General features: G+C 42.2%; 1 protein-coding gene across 1 annotated transcript in view; it reads right to left on the reverse strand.

Annotated features, from left to right (window-relative positions):
- The window catches only part of gad2 (glutamate decarboxylase 2), an 82215-nt gene that overhangs the window by 52126 nt on the left and 9141 nt on the right, over positions 1-20948 (reverse strand). The window contains exon 2 of the mRNA XM_078227689.1: positions 14026-14116. Coding sequence (XP_078083815.1) covers positions 14026-14116 — 91 coding nt within the window. The remainder of the gene's footprint in view (positions 1-14025; positions 14117-20948) is intronic.

Genomic DNA, 20948 nt, shown 5'->3' on the forward strand with positions numbered 1-20948 from the left:
GATTAATTTAGCATGGCCAATCAATATAACCTTTGAACTGTGGGAGAAAACGGGAGCACCCGGAAGAAACCCACGTAGACACGGGGAGAAAGTGCAAATGCCACACAGACAGTGAACCGAGGCTGAAATTGAACCCAGGTCCTTGGCACTGTGACCAGCCAGTAAAGTGGGGATGGGGGATAAAATTCAATTCATGGTTTGGGGTTTCTGTTGTGAACTGAACAGGATAAATTTGTCTTATTATCATTTAAATGGAAGAAGTTTTGGCTCATCTAAGTCTTTGGCCAGGATTTTCCACTTCTCATCGGAGGAGGGTCAGGATGTGACTTCTGCCATTGCCTAATTAAACAATGGGACAGGGTTCACAATTCACGTAGGACAAGCTCTTGGCAGACTTCCATCAGCAAAAAAGCATCCATCACTGTCCTGAAGAGATGGGATCATTTATAGGTTGCAGAAAAGCCTTGAGAATCAAGGTACTCTAAAAGGACATGGCTCTGAGGCAGAATGTGGGCCTATTTTAGGCCCTACATCATCCTACAGTATCAGAAATGGTACTGCTGTTGCCCCAGGAAGCACCATAGCCCACTTGTGTGATCCCCAGGTGTAATAAGTTCACGGAGGCAGAAATCCCTTCAACAGAATCCCCTTTATTTACAATTCCAACAGCAGTATACAGAGTGCTGTCAGCCAGCAGTCCACCTTTGTGAGTGCCAGAGGAACTGACACTCCCGGTTATATATAAAATAAAGTCTCCCTGATTGGCCTAACTATTAGCCCCTGAATCAGGGCGTTTGTATTCCAATAGGCCAACTTTAATTGTCTGATTAAAGTCATTACACCAGGAGTGGGCGAATCAGAGGGCAAGGAAAGGAGAGAGCTGGCTAGACTGTTTGAAACAAAGAACAAAGAACAGTGCAACACAGGAATAGGCCCTCTGGCACAATGAGCCTGCACTTGTTGAGTTTCCTCAACATAATCCACCGGAGCAGTGGTGGGGCAAGGGAAATGGTGATTAGAGCATTTACAAGGCAGTAGGTTCTCTACACCCAGTTGATTTTAAATTGATACCACCCCCTTTCCTGAAGAAATTGATTGGAGTTCAGATCCAGAGTTTTGTTGGTTAGAAAAAAAAACAAGGAAAGAAAATAAACAAACATAAACATTATAAAAAACATAAATACTAAATTAATTAGAGCAGAACAAATCTTTCAAATGAACAGTAGGAGATCAATCTGTGCTATTGGCAAATATAGAGTGTGAAAAGAGAACATTGCTTACAGCAGGCATCAAGTCTGCAGCAGCATGAGAACTTTGCAAGAACAGCTGAAAGATTTACAGAAATGTAATGACACGAAGATCCTTGATCTAATGGCCAACAGTTATTACTCGCAACAAACACATCCCTTCAGCAACCTCTAATCAGCCTGACCTCTGCATTCATTCGGGGATGGATACTGCATGATATTGCGAACGGTGCAGGGGGTCAGGCAGTCACTGTTTTGTGAAGCTGCACAGGAGTTTAACACATGCCCACAGAGAACAGATGTGGCGACTGATGAACAGAAATGGGTCCTCCAGAAAAAAAGGAAGTACAAAGCTGGTTTAAATCTAAAAGTTGTAGCATTTGCTAATGCATCAAATAACGGTGCTGTAGTGAGGGAATTTGGTGACAGTGAAAAACTGATGCAAGGTGGAAGAATGAATCTGCCCTGAAGAAAATTCCCATGACCATATGTACCGTGAGCACAGGGAGCAGCCACTGATCTGAGCTTCAGAAGCATCGATCGGAATGGGACTTCAAAAATTGTCAGAATGGTTACATTGTCACCAGAAATGTAATAGGTGTACATGAACTTAAGTGGGCCAAATCAAATCCCGAGTCCAGCAAACATTTTAGAGTAACAACTATTGACACCATGGAAACCGTAGAAAAGTTACAGTGCAGAAGAAGGTCATTTGGCCCATCATGTCCATGTTGGTGTAGCCGCTTAACTCGATGATAATGTCTAGTGTTGTGGCAGAAGAAGTGGGTGGCACGGTGGTACAATGGTTAGCATTGCTGCCTCACAGTCCAGGGGCCCAGGTTCAATTCCGGCCTCAGGTGACTGTCTGTGTGGAGTTTGCACATTCTGTGTCTGCATGGGTTTCCTCTGGGTGCTCCGGTTTCCTCCCACACTCCAAAGATGTCTGGTTTAGGTTGATTGGCCAAGATAGATTGCCCCTTAATGTCAGGGGGATTAGCAGGGTAAATACGTGGGGTTACAGGGATAGGGCCTGGGTGGGATTTTTGTCAGTGCAGACTCTTTGGGCAGAATGGCCTCCTTCTGCACTGTCGCGATTCTATGATTCTAAGAACAAGATTGCTCAAGTGTAAATGAAAAATCTTGAAACCAAAATGACCAATTTCTAGCGACTCACCATCTGACAGCAACATCAGCAATATTGGGTGAAATGCCCATGAATTTTGATAAGCCAAACAATTATGGAGTGGAACAGTTTGAAAACAGTTGTAGTGAAAACCACAGGACAGAGACCGGGTTAGATTGGTTGGCCATGCTAAATTGCCCCTTAGTGTCCTGGGATGTGTAGGTTAGAGGGATCAGCGGGGTAAATGTGTGGGGTTGTGGGGATAGGGCCTGGGATGGGATTGTTGTCGGTGCAGACTTAATGGGCTGAATGGCCTCCTTCTAGACTGTAGGGTTTCTATGATTCTTTCTATGATTCTACGATAAGATGAAATTAGCCTGTACGACTAATGGAATAAAATTAAAACCTATGGTGATAAAACCTATGAAAAGTAAAACTGTGCTGGGTTTTTGTGCACACCCGTGACAACAGGTGGATGGATGTGAATAGAGTGAAGTTGCGGATTGATAATGTGTGGAATAGGCCTATGCAAGAGCACATATTATTAGAGTGAGACCTGTTCTGATCCCATGTAACCAATGAGATTAACAGGTGCCTGCACAGAAATAATACTCACATTGCAGTTATACCGAGGGTGGGGAGGTGTTGGGGTGGGGGACTCTAACATTCATCATTCGGCATTCAGATGCGTTCCTCAACAAGCCGTTCAAAGATTAGGTTCATGTCGATTGGAATAGGGGGATAGTTGAAGGAGAAAACACTTTTGCAAAGAGTGGAATTATGCGTTCTTGGATGTTTAGTATGGTTTTGTTATCAAGGCATGGCATACTGTTAGTGCACAAACTGCCATCAGATCCTTCACAAAAGCGGAATATGCAGTTTAATGGATGGAGAGGAAAATGATTTTGTCGTGGAGAGATGATCAGAGTGGGATCCTTACGACAATGCTATAACCAAAGTGACTTAGAATACTTTCCAGGAAGACTTTGCACTGAATGCAAAAGACAATTTAATTTTACAGTCTTTAAAAGGTTTTGATGGTGACTGAATGCATCCTGTAGAGTCAATTCATTCAGTAAAGTGTGTCACGTTGATTTAATTTGAATTAGAGTCATAGAGACATACAGCACGGAAACAGGCCCGTGGGTCCAACCCGTTCACGCCGACCAGGTTTCCTAAACTGAACTAGTCCCATTTGCCTGCGTTTGGCCCATATCCCTCTAAACCTTTCCTATCCATTTATCTGTCCAAATGTCTTTTAAATGTTGTAATTGTACCCCCCTCTACCATCTCCTCTGGCAGCTCATTCCATATACACACCACCCTCTGTGTGAAAAAGTTGCCCCTCAGGTCCTTTTTAAATCTTTCCCTCTCACCTTAAACCTATGCCACCTAGTTTTGGACTCCCCTACCCTACCTATATTATTGGTGTCATGTTTTTTTTAACCTAACAAAATGGTGACCACCTGCACCTATGTTGACAGTTCACATTTTATACTCGGTATTTAAGCTGATCCTTTTTTCTGGGGAGGATTTTGAGGCTTTGACGGTCAACTTATACGCTGCAATAGATGGTTACTCCAATACACCCTTATCTTTTAATAAAATAAACTTCCGGTGAGAAAGAAAGGTAATAAATACCAAAGAAATGTGAAAACAAAACATGCATTGAACATAGCTATTATTTTTTAAATCACGGAGGTGTTCTCGTTGCTAAGATTGTTCTGTGTGGTTTCAGGAGACAAATTCTCCTGGCTGCTGGTCCAATTCTGTCTCACAAGCAGCTGAACATGAGACAGCACAGAGGTGAGAAAGTCAACTTTAGTAACAGAGATATTGGGAATATTTTTGACTTTAGGCCACAGTGTAAAATAGGCCACATCAGACCAACTATCCATTATACATCTCTCCCGATTTCTGAAATTGGAAATTTTCAGGAGTAAGGTTGGGAGGAAGAAGATGGGGATGGAGGGTTTGTGATCAGGGTCCCGAAATGATCCTTGGCGGAGCTGCTGCAGAGCTGGGGTGACTAACTGTTTGAGGGGCCCTTCAACAATGAAGAATATTTTGTGTGACATCAGCACAGTAACACGAATAGGAATTGGAATTCGGCAGCTTAAATTAGAGGGAAATAATCTCCAACATTTCATTGTTGTAAAATACATTGAAAAAAAACTTTGCTTAAATAGCTATTCCAGCTAGAAAGGAGATCAATGTGTCTTTCCAAGGTCATTGCCCATGAAAGAAATGTGGAATTGAATTCTATTAGTGGACAATGCAGGGAAATCGACACTCAATTTGTATAAGTTCAGACAGAAAAACTGCAGGTGAATATCATGCCATTGTATTGAATTGAGACTCGCTGCATTGGTCAAGAATACTTAAAACATGAGCAAGTCGTGGACAGTTTCAGAAGTGTTGATATTCTTTCAATTGAAATACTTAATCTTAATGACTTCACGTGTCTGACAAATGGAAACCCATCACCCAGTTTAAATGTCTCCAAAGAATTACTGAGATATCCATACAGGGAGTTTTCTGTTTGCCTAATCCAGACTCTTCCCGTAATGTGACACTTTTCACAATCATAGGACTTCATTGTTAAGGCCTATACATGAAGAATGAACATCGATTAAAATACTAGAGGGAAACCCACCTCCTGGAACTGCCCCCCAAAACCAATGTGTCCATGACAAAAGGAATTTTTAAAAAAAAATTGTGTATCTCAAATCAATACTTAACAATGTTAACAGACCGCATAAATAGTCAGGAGTGTGATGGAATACTCTCCACTTGACCGGATGGGTGCAGCTCCAACAACACTCAAGAAGCTTGACACGATCCAGGATGACGCAGCCCACTTGATTGCTACCCCTTCCTCAAACATTCAGTCACTTCACCACTGATGAACAGTAGTAGCAGTGTGCACCATCTACAAGATGCACTGCAGAAACTCGCCAACGCTCCTTAGGCAGCACCTTCCAAACATATGACCGCTATCACCTAGAAGGACAAGAGCAGCAGATGCATGGAACACCACGGCCTGGAGTTTCCCCCCCAAGTCACTCACCATCCTGACTTAGAAATATATGGCCATTCCTTTACTGTCGCTGGGTCAAAATCCTGAAATTTTCTTCCTAACATCACTGTGGGTGTACCTACAGCACAAGGACTGCAAGAAGGCAGCTCACCACCATCTTCTCAAGGGAAACTAGGGATGGGCAATAACTGCTGGCCTAGCCAGCAACACATACATCCTGTAAGTGAATTTAAAAAATAAAATAAATGAAAACTTTTAGGAAATGTCCTCTGTCCATGTATTATGTCACCTTGAAAATAAGGGAAAAGCAGCAAAAGGTTTTTCCAGTTTTACATTGTCTTCTTAATTTACATAACTTTTATGTCCAATGGCCCAAGTAAACTATTAATAGAATACTCTCTTTACAGACAAAATGACTGAAAATGCACATAGAAGCCTCTCGCAATCAAATAATGATCAGTTTAACAAATCTGATAGTTCCGCCTTAGTGAACTGCATTCGCTTGCACTACATACTTGTCTACACGCAGTAGGTCTGCAGCCCATAGTAGTCCAACAATGTCCTTTTTTAATTGTGTGCCTGCTAAAATCATTTCTGTAAAAGGTCATGACAATCTACTTCTCATGGCAGTGTGGAATTCAGAGTACCCGCACCAATGCTGAAACTATTGCATGATGCTTATAAGTCTTTAAAAGTGATTTTCTGTGCACGGTACTTTCTTGATACTGGGAGAAAGTTTGTATAGTCCAGGGGAAGGCAATGGCCTAGTGGTATTATCACTAGACATTTAATGCAGAAACTCAGCTAATGTTCTGGGAACCCAAGATCAAATCCCACCACACCAGATGGTGTAATTTGAAATCAATAAAAGAAATCTGGAATTAGGAATCTACTGCTGACCATGAAACCATTGTTGATTGTTGGAAAAACCCATCTGCTTCACTAATATCCTTTAGGGAAGGAAATCTGCCATCCTTACCTGGTCTGGCCTACATGTGGCTCCAGAGCCACAGCAATGTGGCTCTCAACTGCCCTCTGAACAAGGGCAACAAGGGATGGGCAATAAATGCTGGCCAGCCAGGGACGCCCGATGTCCCATGAATGAATAAAAAAATGTAATGTGAAAACTGCTGTGAGAATAAGTTAAAGGGTGGAATAAAATGGAGTGTTCAGTCCGTATCTTTGTTACGAATGACTCTTTGCCTTCAATGCAAGCAAAGAAATCACCTGTGGAGTTAGAGATCCACACAGCTAGATACAACAACATTACTCTAGTATGGACAGTACTACGAGACATAGTTCTGGGTAATGAAGTAGAGAAAATGAGCATTATAAAAGCTGGGGAACATCTGGCAAGCAGCAAGCAGAATGTAATTAGATTGAATGTAAGAAGAGAGGAAAATAAAAACTATAGCAAGTTGAGTAGGGACTTTGTCCAGATTGATTGAAAGGAAAAACAGGCAAACAGATTTGTAAATCAGCAATAGGGGATATTTAAATGGGAGATAAGAGGCAATAAAGACAGTATCGTGCAGTAAGAAAGTGTGTTAAAGTTTGGATTCGACAGGGAAATAGAGGCACTGGACCAAATCTAAAGGCCATTAGCAAAATAAAAGGAATGTCTGAACAAAAAGTCTAAAATCTTAGAAAGGAGTGTCAGAAAGCCAAAAAGAATAAAAAATGAAAACATCTACAAAAATAAAAACAATAAAAATATATTTCATTGATACGTTGGTAATAAGACAGCTAGGGTCAGAACACCTAAGAGCCCAAAAAGACAAAGGTTTTAGTAAAGAGTGAGGGAAAAACAGTAAAATATTGGGGAGGGGGTGTGAGAAGAAGGGGGGGGTGGTGGTGGGTTCTGCCACAGGAGATATGGCAAGTTAGTCAAAAGTCCGTTGACGTTCTACGGGACCAGTAAATCCTGGCCCACATTTCTGCTCCTGTCACTACCATAAAATTGCCCTTGCTAGGTGGGCATGCAGGAGTGAAGTAGGAAGACATGACATTCTGTTTGTGGTGTGTGGGGATTGGGGGGGGGGGGGGGGGGGGTGCTGGTAACAGTCAGTCAAGACCTATAAAGGTGATGTCAGGACTGTCCAAATGTGTGTCCCACTCAGGCTGTTCTCTGGAAGGGCTTTGAGTTCACCTACAACAATTCAATTATCCCTGCCAGGTTTGATCTTGGACAATGTCCTTTATGATGCATAGATGGGAAAGGCAGCTGAGTCTGAAAGTCCAGCCATGTCCCAGGGAGTACAACACTGAACACTAACATGAACATTCAATAAGAAGTGAAGGAAATGCAACATTGTTTATTCCACATTAAAGGAAATGTCCCTAACTCCCTGTCACCGTCAATGTGTGCCAACCACAAGACATGCCAGTTCATTTAGCTCTCTGATTAAGCTAGTCTCAACGAATAACAATGACACTCATGTAAATAAAGTTAAACAAATTTAATGCAAATTATTTACAAGTGAAATCTAATTTTCAAAAGCACCTGTGCCATGTTTGTGATCTCAAGTCTTATGTGAATGCCAATGGAGTTGGGCAGGAAATTTGCGGCCATGAAGTAAAGCCTCCTTGTTCGACCTTATTTACAGCCCACCCTTAGTTGCAGCTTTGTCAGCTGACAGTGGGCTTCACCAATGAAAAGCTTCCCTTGCCACAAGATTGAACATGTCTCCTGTGTACATGACTGGAACTTTACATTTCAATTTCAATCGTGTGGGCAATGGGAAAAGACAAGAGAGCAGTAATTATGCTGTCAGGAATGGCATCTTGTTGACAAAAGTGGTAATCTGGAACTTTCTAGCTACAGGGATGGTGAAAGAGGAGATGGATTGGATAGGTACTTGGAAAAACGTTGAGCTAGGGGGTTAGAGTAGGAGAGTGGGACCAACTGAATTGAGAGTCAGCATGGATTCAATGAGCCGAATGGCCTTCTTCTGTGCCATAATAACTCTTGCACTTTTTGGGATGAATTTATATCACCCAATGCTAAATACATTTGTATCAGGAGGATTGGGAGGCGTATGGGGCTACCATTTCATACTCACCCTCCTATTCTCATCACCTGTCATTTTCCCTTGCTCAGGAAATATAGCAGGTTACGGCCCGACACCCAGTAAATGTGACATCAGGTTTGCTATTTAAATGCTTGCTCCAAACACAAATTTCCCTTAGGTTGCTAATTTCATGGAGGTGGGTGAGTTCTTGAAGGCTGCGGGAACCACACCAGTTAAGTCAGTTCATGAACCTTGGGAGAAGGCTGCTGCATTGGCAGTGCTATTCAAAGCTGTATAAACAACGCCTTACAGGGCTGCATCCATTAGTGAGTCTTAGAGCTCAGCCACACATTCGTAATGAGTCCAACTGGCAACTGTATCAACCATGCAGTTTGAAACATTGACTATGCATTTATTTTGTCAGATAGGAGACTGCTGGCTTTGTTTGACTGAAAGTTTTATGAACTTTGTAATACATTTACTTTTCTTTGAAAATCATTTTTATTCCCTAATATTGGTCCAAATAAACAAATAGGCAATGTTAAGTGGATTACAGTTTTTTTTCAATGTGTTTGATTAACAGTTTTAAGAGTTTGTAAGAGGGACAATTCTTTAAAAAAAGGAATTTTGAATGGTTGATTCAAGTGCTCATGAACTAAAAAAAGTAAGACGTGCCAGTGTTATTATATGGCTCATGAGTTCTGTACCTAGTGGTTACTGGAGCAGTGAGGATGAAAGAGGAAGGGGGCATGAAGTTAGAATCTGGATGGGGACTAGAGGAAGCATCCAGGAAGCACCCCAAAGTGCGGTGCACCTGGAGTATTGTGCACAGTTTTGGTCCCCTTATTTGAGGAAAGATGTAGTGGCATTGGAGGCAGTTCAGAGGAGATTCACTAGATTGATTCCAGAGATGAGGGGTTTGCCATATGAAGAGAGATTGAACAGTTTAGGCCAATACTCTCTGGAATTTAGAAGAATGAAGGGAGATCAAAGTGAGGGATACAAGATGATAATGTAGATGTGGAGCGGGTGCTTACTCTTGTGGGACATTCTAGGATGAGAGATCATAGTTTTAGGGTAAGGGTTAGCAAATTTAAAACAGAGTTGAGGAGAAACATTGAACATTGAATTCAGGAGTTGGGGAGTCTTATTGAAGCTGTACAAGACATTGGTAAGGCCACACTTGGAATATGTGTACAGTTCTGGTCACCCTATTATAGAAAGGATATTATTAAACTAGAAAGAGTGCAGAAAAGATTTACAAGGATGCTACCAGGACTTGATGGTTTGAGTTATAAGGAGAGGCTGGATAGGTTGGAACTTTTTTCTCTGGAGCATAGAAAGCTAAGTGACCTTATAGAGGTCTATAAAATAATGAAGGGCATAGATTAGCTAGATAGTCAATATCTTTTCCCAAAGGTAGGGGACTCTAAAACTAGAGGCATAAGTTTAAGGTGAGAGGAGAGAGATACAAAAGTGTCCAGAGGGGCAATTTTTTAACACAGAGGGTGGTGAGTGTCTGGAACAAGCTGCAAGAGGTAGTAGTAGTGGCAGGTACAATTTTGTCTTTTAAAAAGCGTTTAGACAGTTACATGGGTAAGATGGGCATAGAGGGATATGAGCCAAATGTGGGCAATTGGGACCAGCTTAGGGGTTTACAAAAAAAGGCAGCATGGACAAGTTGGGCCGAAGAGCCTGTTTTCATGTTGTAAACATCTATGACCCTATGACTCTAAACTACTTCTCCCAAACGGTTGTGAATCTGTGGAACTCACTACCCCAAAGTGTGGTGGATGCTGGGATAGTGAGTAAATTTAAGAGGGAGTTAGACAAATTTTTAATTGGTAATGGGTTGAAGGGTTATGGGGAGAAGGCAGGAAAATGGGGATGAGGAGCATATCAGCCATGATCGAATGGCAGAGTGGACCGAATGGCCTAATTCTGCTCATATATCTTATGAACGTAGAGAGCATAACAAGCATGAATAGAACTGGGCCAATGTCTCAATAGATGGAGGTAGACCTTCAAACCTGCCTAGTTCCGCATCCACCCAACTTTTTTGTCACCTTGAACCTGCAACAGGATGAAGTGGCCACAACTCCAGCCTTCCCCGAGATCAAAATAATAGGTGGATGGGCTGGATTTCTGAAGCCAGAAATATAATGTCGGGCAATAGCCCAGCTCACACTTCCCAAATCGTAGATACAGATTCAGCCCCATCACATTATACGGAAAGGTGAATCCAAAGGCTACCTTAAGTTAACTGGTGAGAGTAGAACAATGTGACACAGGTTCAAACTGATAAAAGGTAAATTTATGACAGATCAGGCAGCTTTTCACACTTGCAATGGATTTCTAGATGGATTAATGGAGGCAAAAACCCCTGAGATCATGATGCTATAGTTAAGAAAACCCACCAATGCCTCTACTTTCTCAGGAGGCTAAGGAATTTGGTATGCCCACTATGACTCTCAACGACTTCTACAGATGCACCCTAGAAAGCATCCTTTCTGTTTGTATCACAGCTTGGTATGGCTCCTGCTGTGTCCAAGACTGCAAGAAACTACAAAGGGTCATGAACGAAGCCCAGTCCATCACTCAAACCAGCCTCCAATTCATTGACTCTGTCTACACTTCCCACTGCCTCAGAAAAGCAGCCAGCATAATCAAGGACTCCACACACCCTAGACATACTTTCTTCCACCTTTTTCAATCGGGAAAAAGACACAAAAGTCTGAGATCACGTATCTCCCGACTCGAGAACAGCTTCTCCCCTGCTGCCATCAGACATTTGAATGGACCTACCTTATATGAAGTTGATCTTTCTCTGCACCCGGGTTATGACTGTAACACTACATTCTGCACTCTCTCCTTTCCTTCTCTATGAATGGTATGCTTGGAATGTATAGCATGCAAGAAACAATACTCTTTACTGTATACCAATGTGACAATAATAAATCAAATCAATGATTGTGAATGGGAGGCTTGCAGGGGCATTGGGGAGAGGGGAGTTTTATGGTCTTTCTGGAAGATACATTTAGATTGGTCAAATTGATCATCCCCCAAGTACATTTTGATAATTAAAGGGAGTGAGCAGGAGAGTAGGGTTAAAGAGATTGGTTCAATGATGAAAATGCTGGCGCAAACCTGATGGTTCAAATGGCTGGTTTCTGTGTTGCAACATTCAATGGTTTTATTACAGTGCTGCTGCTTGAACTGGGGTTGCAAATTATGGTTTTGTTAAGAAAACATGAATAAGGACCACTCCATATGACAATTATTAGGCCATCAGAAAAGAGCAGGTATGCATACAATATAACTGCAATTGGAAAGACTGCTAACACTAGCTATGCCTACTCTGAATGTATTGATCAGAAAGGCAAGACAGCTAAACACATTCACTTTAAAGAGTCAATCAAACTTTATGGAACTGCCATCATGAGCATTAAGCATATAGTGAAGGAAAACAGGATATTCATTTCATCAAAATATCTTATATAAAATCAAAAAAGTTAGAAAGATTCAGGCCAGGTTGTATCAAAATGTCTTACTTGACGACCATTAAAACTCCTGTTTTATTCCATGACCTGAACATGTTAAAATTAGCTCATTACTGTTATTTTTGATTATCTCTCAGGACCAGCCTTAGTAGACCGCTATTCATCCCTCAAAAGTTTTTCTGAAGTCCATCCTGTTTAGTAGGAGACAAGTACAATTTGACTCAATCCAATACTATCAATCATTAGCTTACCTTATTTTCTTGACACTATTAATGGTTCCCTCATGTACTGTCTTGCTTTCCTTCAAGCCTGCTATCATCACCCCGCTGTGAAAAAAACCTGTGACCCCTCCGTCCTTGCAAACTACTGATCCATCTCCAATCTCTCATTCCTCTCCAAAGACCTTGAACTTGTGTTGTCACCTCTCAAAATTGCACCTATCATTCCCTGAACTCCATGTTTAACCCCCTGTAGTCAGGTTCCCCCCCCCCGCCATACCACCAAAATGGTTCTTATCAGACCCAAATTATATCCTATGTGGCTGTAAAAAAAATGTAAACTGACCTTCCCTGACATGTTCACAATTTTTGACAGTTGACCACTCCAGCCTCCTGTGAGCCGCCTTCACCATTATCCAGCTGGATGAGACAGCACTCACCTGGCTCTATGCTCACCTGGCCAGTCACAGCCAGAGAATCACCAGCACTGGTTTCTCTTTACACTCCAGCACTGCTACCTCTGGTTTCCCCCAAGTATCTACCCTTGGCACCCTGCCATTTAAAATCTACATGCTGATCCTCAGCAGTATCACAAGCACAATTTTATATCATATTTCAGCGGGGTCTCAACATCCGCTGTAAATGTGTGTCAGCAATATACCAAGTCGTACCAGCAGGACTTCCCTCCACTGAATATAAACATTGTTTTTGTGTTTTGCAACTCTTCATTTACAAGTACATCCTGTGGATCATGTCGAAGGTAGCACTCACCATTCATACACAACAGCAGTGTGATAAAAATCATCAGTTCACCCAAAGACTCCATTAGAAAAATGTTTGCAAAAAGGTTTGTGAAGACAATGCTGCTGTAAGGAGTTGTCACATAAAGTTTACATAATTTAACACTAGTACACATGTGCAACCCAGAACACAGTCATAGAATCACAGAATTCCAACAGTGTAGAAGGAGGCCATTCAGCTCATTGAGTCTGCACTGACTCTCCGACAGGGCATCTTACCCAGGCCCTATCCCCGTAAACCCACATATTCACCCCGTTAATTCCCCTAAACTATACATCTTGGGACACTAAAGGGCAACCTAGCACCTAACCTGCACGGATTTGAACCATGGGTGGAAATTGGAGCATCTGAACGAAACCCACGCAGACTCGGGGAGAATGTGCAAGCTCCATACCGACAGTCACCCAAGACCGAAATCGAACCCGGGTCCCTGGCGCTCTGAGGCAGCAGTACTAACCACTGTGCCACTGTGCTGCCCTCAATAGCTTAGTGCTGCTCTTCTCTAAACATATTCAGTGCTCAGGGGCCAAATATTCTTTCAGAAACTAAAAGCTGTCATATACAATGTGGGTCATATTTTAAAATAAAATCCTCTTGCTCTCCTGAGGATTGTCACTCTTGTTTGGGCATGGCTTTGCAGGTAGCCACTTTACAGCAGGTCTGCTCAGGCTCTGAGCATTGGTAAGATAAATGAATCGAGGACAGATATCAGCTTGGAGGCAGTTCTGGTCCTCACTCAACAAATGTGCTTTTCTTTCATATTGTAGGGCGAATAATTTCACTGGCTTGCACAGACCAAATGAGTTCAAGTATCTCACAGGTTAAGGAGATATAAAATCAATCACTGACACTTGATACAAAGCAAAGACACTTTATATAGAATCATAGAAACCCTACAGTGCAGAAGGAGGCCATTCGGCCCATCGAGTCTGCACCGACCACAATCCCACCCAGGCCCTACCCCCACATATTTACCCACTAATCTGCGCATCCCAGAATTCTAAGGGGCAATTTTTAACCTGGCCAATCAACCTAACCTGCACATCTTTGGATAATTCACAATGCAGCAGTATTGACACACTTACATGTTAGTATTAGCAGTGGAGGTAAGCCAATCAGCAGCAAGGCCAACCATATCTAATCCTGTTGAAAGCTGGTTGAAGTATCTAGGATGGCCTGTGTGAACAAACAATAACAGTTGGATATTAATGTCAATTTGTGGTTGTTTGCCTTAAGTGTGTTGAGTTAAAAAAGGCCCTTTCCTAGGAAGTCTACTGCAGAATATTGAATGCTTGTATGATAGACCACCTCCAAATATCCATTTGATAATACCCTTGAGTATTGAGTCTGCAGCATTTATGTTGCAGTGTAGATTCCGTGATGCTGAAGTACCAATAAGCTGTCTTTCACATGCACAATTGTTTTACAGTGACAATTCACTTCCCCATTGCTGAATCAATGCTGCATCGAGAGTTCACTATAGCACGACTATTCAACAAGATTCATGCACGGCTGTCGGAAAAGAAATATTGAAGTTCAACCTGACATAAAGATGTAACACATCATCATTGTGACTTTAGTGAACACACAGGGCTGGATTTTGCCAAGTTGTGATGACGAGGGGTCCCTTTAAAAATGGTGGTTAGGTCCTGATTGTGGGATTCCCATCTCCATTTCTGGGTAACCTCTCTTAAACAGTATAAAACTCATCACATTTCTCCCTCTCTTTACCTCTGAAGAAGAATCACATGGACTCAAAACTTTTCCCTTTCCACAGGCGATGTGGCACTTTGAGTTTTTCCAGCATTTTCTGTTTTTTTTCCCCCATTGTTGGGATTGTCTTTAAAGGGTTTGGGCCTTTTTTTGGTCAAACGCCTGCACCTGGCACTCCCAACCTGGCCGACTCCATTGAGGAGATTGCCATGGCTTACTCCCCTGCAGTGGAGTTGGGCCAAGTTTTTAAACAGAGGTGCTGTGAACCATAATCTGCATGAAGGGATCTTGTAAAAGGACAGGTAAGTTCAAAAGGATCTTCTCATGCCTCCATGTCAAGGTAAGGCCCTCATCCACACCATGCCCCCTCATACCCCATTTGCCAAGCTATGCCCCTACACCAACACTAACTCCCATTTCTCTTTATTTCCCCTATGCTAAACTATGGCATTTCCATTCACCACTCTACATTGTATAGAACAAATGTGTAAAAAAAACTTTGAAAAAGTCATTCATTCATTGCTTTCTACTATGTTAAAAAGGTCTTTTAACTACAGGATAATTAAAGTGTCAATCATCTCGACCCTTTAAAGTATCAATAACAGAAACTGCAAGCCCTTGCACTCTCTTAACCTTGTGTAAATAAACATAGTGCATTTGACAGCAGAGATCAGAGGCTAATGACAGGCTAATGGATTTCTGGGCTGTCAGACAAGCGTCATTATAATGCTTGGCTGAAAACACATATCCGTTAGAGTATTGAAATACTCAAGTTCCAGAGGAAATATTGCTTAATTGACAGCTTTGGTCTCTGATCTCTGCTGCATATCTCACAATGTTATCAATACTTTAAAGGCCCTGGATGATTGACAATATTATTGGGCTGTAGCCCAATGAATTTTTTTAACATAGTGGAAAGTAATTAATGACTTACTGTTCTTTAAGCTGTTTTGTTTACACATTGGAATGTCACAATTGATTTTATAGAGTGCATGGTATGTCAATAGGCATGGAAGTGACCTTGTTTGGCATAGGGGCATGAGGGCCTTAAGTGGCGGGGAGGGGGGGGGGGGGGGCGGGGGGGGGGTGAGGACTTTTTCTTATTTTAACTAGGACAAAGTTCCATAGAAGCAAGGTGGGTCTTCACACCGGGACCAAACAACCAGGTTTGCACAGTGGTTAGCACTGCTGCCTCACAGTGCAAGGGAACCAGGTTCAATTCCTGCCTTGGTGACTGTCTATGTGACGTTTGCACGTTCTCCCCATGTCTGTGTGGGTTTCCTCCAGGTGCTCCAGTATCCTCCCACAGTACAAAGATGTGCAGGTTAGGTAGATTGGCCATGCTAAATTGCCCTTAGTGTCCCAAGATGTGTAGGTTAGATGGATTAGCCATGGTAAATTTGAGACGTTATGGGGATAGGACGGGGGAGAGGGCCTGGGTAAGATACTCTGTCAGAGAGTCAGTACAGACTCGATGGGCTGAAAGGCCTCTTTCTGCACTGTAGGGATTCTATGATTGTGGCTGTCTTCTGCTTCTTTTCACGGTCATCCAGCTCAACTCCAGGCCATACCTGCCCACCTTCCCAGACAATGATGATCCCTCCTTTTTGAGAATGTTATCCTGAGGCTAGTGTCACCGAGCTGGTGAACTTCCTGACTCCAACTAGCCGCCTGAGAGATGAAAATCCAGACCCATAACTTGATTATGTCAAATAGTCATGAACGAAGCCCAGTCCATTATACAAACCAGCCTCCCATCCATTGACTTTGTCTACATGTCCCGCTCCCTAGTTGGGAAAAGATACAAAAGTCTGAGATCACGTACCAACTGACTCAAGAACAGCTTCTTCCTTGCTGCCATCAGAATTTTGAATGGACCTATCTCATATTAAGTTGATCTTTCTCCACACCCTAGCTATGACTGTAGAAGGCCTGCTTTCCGTCTCCCCTATGTACTCTATGAATGGTATGCTTTGCCTGTATTGTGTGCAAGAAGCAACACTTTTCATTATATGCGAATACATGTGACAATAATAAATCAAATCAAATCAAATCAAATCAGTTCCAATTCTACGTTAGATATTTGGTGTCCTCTTTGTACTATATTTAAAACTGTTTTAAAGTAGAAGGGTTTCTGTAAGTCATCAGAGTTGCTGGTTCTGTGGAATCTGTCTCTTTCACATTGTTTCTGCGTTGTTACACAACTGTACATGTACATAACTGAGCAAGGGCAATTGTGGCTGTTGGGAAAGGAACGTACAGACTAGTGATACAAAAAAAAGCTGGTGACAACTACTGACTTCCAAGGAATGTCACCTCCAGTGATGGCAGTACTGCGTCATTTATATGACAACATTCCCATCAACCTCAGGCTGTCACATAGCAAGGCTGGAATGTCAAGTATTTCAAAATATCCTTAATTATGTGCCAAACAGATTTCTTTGACTTATCAGTTTCAACTATCTAAAATGAGATGGATTCCACTTGCTTTACTAAATGGTTGTCCATGAGAGGAACTTTTGATGCAAGAATATGGCTCTCTTTTGATCTATGTTTGAATTAGATTTGGATTTTTAATCATTGTAAAGAAAGGCTTGCTCTTATATAGAATCTTTCAGCCAAAGAAGTATTTTGGAAGTGCAGTCACTGATGCAATGAACGAAATGCAGCAGTCAACATGTACATGGCAAGGCCCCCCAAACAGCAGTGTGATAACGCCAAAATATGGGAGGATGATGGAAGGATAAATATTGGCCTGGACAGGGGTTATTCCTTTCCTTCTCTTTGTGATAATGCCATGGGACTTTTTTTAATATCTGCCGGAGAGAGCAGACAGGGCCTGGGTTTGCTGTTTTATCTGAAAAACAGCACTTTGGATAGAGTGGCACCACACTGCAAAGTCGTCTTAGATTTCTACACTCGTGTATCTGGAGCAGAACTTGAATGGGCAATCTTCTCACTCAGCAGCAGGATTGCTACCAACTGAGCCATAACTGGCATTTAACCTGGAGTTTTCAATTGCCTGTGGAGGCAAGATTGGTACAACTACACTTCGAAAAACAGTGCTCCCAGATAGTTTTATTTCAATGTCCCAATTCTTTTGCAATGTGCTGGAATTTTCAAAGGTGGGTGATGTGGTATAGTCAGGAATCTGCTCATCTCCAATTAACAGACCATTAAATGCTTTGAGGAAATTGTTGACAGGCTGGAGAGGGTCAGAAGGTGACTTTCAAATCACAAGTCATCAAATCCTAACAGTCTGATGCATGTTTGTGTATAGCTGTTGGGCACAATGCATGGAACAATTAAATTATTTATTAAGATGAAATATCTTTGCCACTAGGGTTTTTTGATCCAGATTGGGCACAGTACCTCCAAGTTAGTGCTTTGCCTACTTTTGTGTGTGATGAGACCGTAGTCCTCCACTGCCTCCTGCAAGGCAACAACAAGCCCCAACATGGCTGCCATCTGAAGATTGTGCTCTGGCGGCAGCTCCCACCTCCTGGCAACACTTTTTATTATTCTGTCATGGGACATGGGTTTCATTGGCTGGGCCTGCATTTATTGGCCTTCCTAGTTACCCTTGAACTGAATAGCTTGTTAGGCCATTTCAGAGGGCAGTTGAGAGTCAACCACATTGCTATGGGTCTGGAGTCACATGTAAGCCAGACCGGGTAAGATTTCCTTTCCTAAAGGACATTAGTAAACCAGATGGGTTTTTCTGACAACCAACAGTGGTTTCATGGTCATCAGTAGATTCTTAATTCCAGATTTTTAAAACTTAAATTCTACCATCTGCAGTGGCGAGATTCGAACTTAGCCCAAAACATTAGCTAAGTTTCTGGATTAATAGTCTAGCAACAATACCTCTTGGCCATTGCCTTCTCTTGGTGCCAATAATTGGTCAGCAAGCTCATCTCTGGCTCAATTATGGCATTTACATTGGTAGATCATATCACTTGAGTGACACACGATGTGGTGTGGGTTTGGGACCTGGAAATTATTCAGGCATGGTTCGTGACCATGGATTGAAAATCATGCCCTTGGTGATAAGATTCCAGACAATTTACATTTTGCCTTCTCATCAGCATTCCATGGCGTCTCTTCGGACATGTTTTATGTGCATCCTTTTCAGGCCAATAGCAGACTAACTGTTAGTTACGATTATTAACACTTTAAGACAGACTGGGTGTAATGCAATAAAACTGGATGTAGGACAAAACAGATGTTACAAGACATTGGTTCATTGTGCGCTGAATTGATAAGATTGTTACATTCTGTCTGGTTCTATTTGAAGCTGTGGAGCAACGGAAAATACAGGATAAAAAGCTCTTCCGATTTGCAGCAGAGAAATGAGAGTTATACCCGGAGTACAATTGACCAGTCCCTTAACAGGAAAGGCAGTGTCTCGGAGGAGAAAATGAAACAATGTATTTTGCTGGGTTGTTTACCCTGAACAAAGTTTTGACGTTCAAAAAGATAAACCGATCCCTTTGAGTTATTTGCTTTCTTAAGTGTAATTGAATTTGATCAGTTGTTTTAGCCTTTACAAGTTGGTTCCTTACTGTGATATCATTGTCCATGGGAACATAGAACATAGAAATTAGGAGCAGAAGTAGGCAATTCAGCCCTTCGAGCCTGCTCCGCCACCATTCAGTCAGATCATGCTCTTCCTGGTCTCAAATCCACTTCCCTATCTTTATTAGGTCGACGGGAGATCAAATGAAAAATAAACAAATTCCCTCATGTTGCACTGCAATCGATTACGATAAATCTTAGCTCCTGTCTATGTAACCTTAGGCATTCATTCTCAGATAAGGTGATCATCTGTGAGAGACAATTGTTACCATTTCTTCCTCTGAGGCCCAATGGAACTGATTCCAACTTTCTGGCATCCCTATTATAGTTCATACTTTCTTAAACTGTGGGCATCGTCTCCCTAGAACAAAGAACAAAGGAAATTACAGCACAGGAACAGGCCCATTGGCCCTCCAAGCCATATCCGTCTATACCCATCTTATTCATGTATTTGTCAAGACTTAAAAGTCACTATCGTATCTGCTTCCACTACCTCCCCTGGCAGCGAGTTCCAGGCACCCACCACCCTGTGTGTAAAGAGCTTGCCTCATACATCTCCTTTAAACTTTGCCCCTCGCACCTTAAACCCTTGTCCCATAGACCCAATGCTGCCAGGAGGGTGACCTTCTGGCACAGGGGGCTGAACTTTCATTTGGTAGTGGGGACCAACTTGGGGGCTAGGTCTGGATTCCAAGTCCACGTGGCTTGTTATAGATATGCCCACTGCTAGTTTGAAACAGGGAGACAATTAAAGGCCAGTCAGGGAAGACAAGCAGGCTCACAAGTCTGGAAGACCCTCCAGCATTCCCAGATCAGCAGCAACACCAGCAGAGGAGGTACCAGCTGATCTGAAGATGGAGAAGGACAGAAGGACAATTTTTTGTTTTTAAACGTGCCACAGCTGCCTGAGCAAAATCCAGGACGGGCAGACCAATGTGGGCTGCCTGCGTTGCTGACTGAAAACCCTAGTTGGCTTGAGAAAGGTGGTCTATGACTTAAATCAATTTGCCAATAATTGGCTACCTGCTGCTTGCTGGCAGGTAGCCAGTTCAACCCTGTCTGTCCTGGCCTCTCTGAGAATAGCTTAGGGTTGGGATTGTCATAGGGAAACGGCTCAGCAGCTGACGGTGCCAAATTGCATGCTGGTCCACTGCCAATCCTGTCCTTGATTGAAAATATTGATTGAAAGTATGTCCTAGATGTTGGAAAACCTCATCCACGTTTAAAACAATTGCCAATAATGATTAAAATGAGTGATAATGATAATAGAACGTTGGAGTAAGTCCAAAGCGATTTCAACTTACTGGGACATAATGAAAGAACCTTTTGTAGCATCCAACATTTGAAAATGATATTTTTGTGTAAAGCGGGCCAACATTTCGTGCAACTATTGCAAATGAGTTGTTAGTTCCAATGTATTGGCTTTTAGTAACCATAGTGATGCAAGTTAATTGACATTCACTGTGCACATTTGGCCTTTTATTTTCTCTGAATTTTTGCATGCAAAAGCAGAGCTATAGTAAAATGATCAAGCTTAGACCATATAATGTGTGAAAGAGTAGCAATGTAATTTGGTTGTTATTTTAATGGTATCAGAAAAGGAACAGTTTGTCCCAAGATTCCAGCTATATTTACAGTGCCAGTCTGAAGCTTTTGGTGTATTTTAAAGGAACATTATCACAAGAGGAATTTAAGCATGGGATGGAGTCATTGGCTC

This window comes from Mustelus asterias, chromosome 2, assembly GCF_964213995.1.
Source record: "Mustelus asterias chromosome 2, sMusAst1.hap1.1, whole genome shotgun sequence".
NCBI lineage: Eukaryota > Metazoa > Chordata > Chondrichthyes > Carcharhiniformes > Triakidae > Mustelus > Mustelus asterias.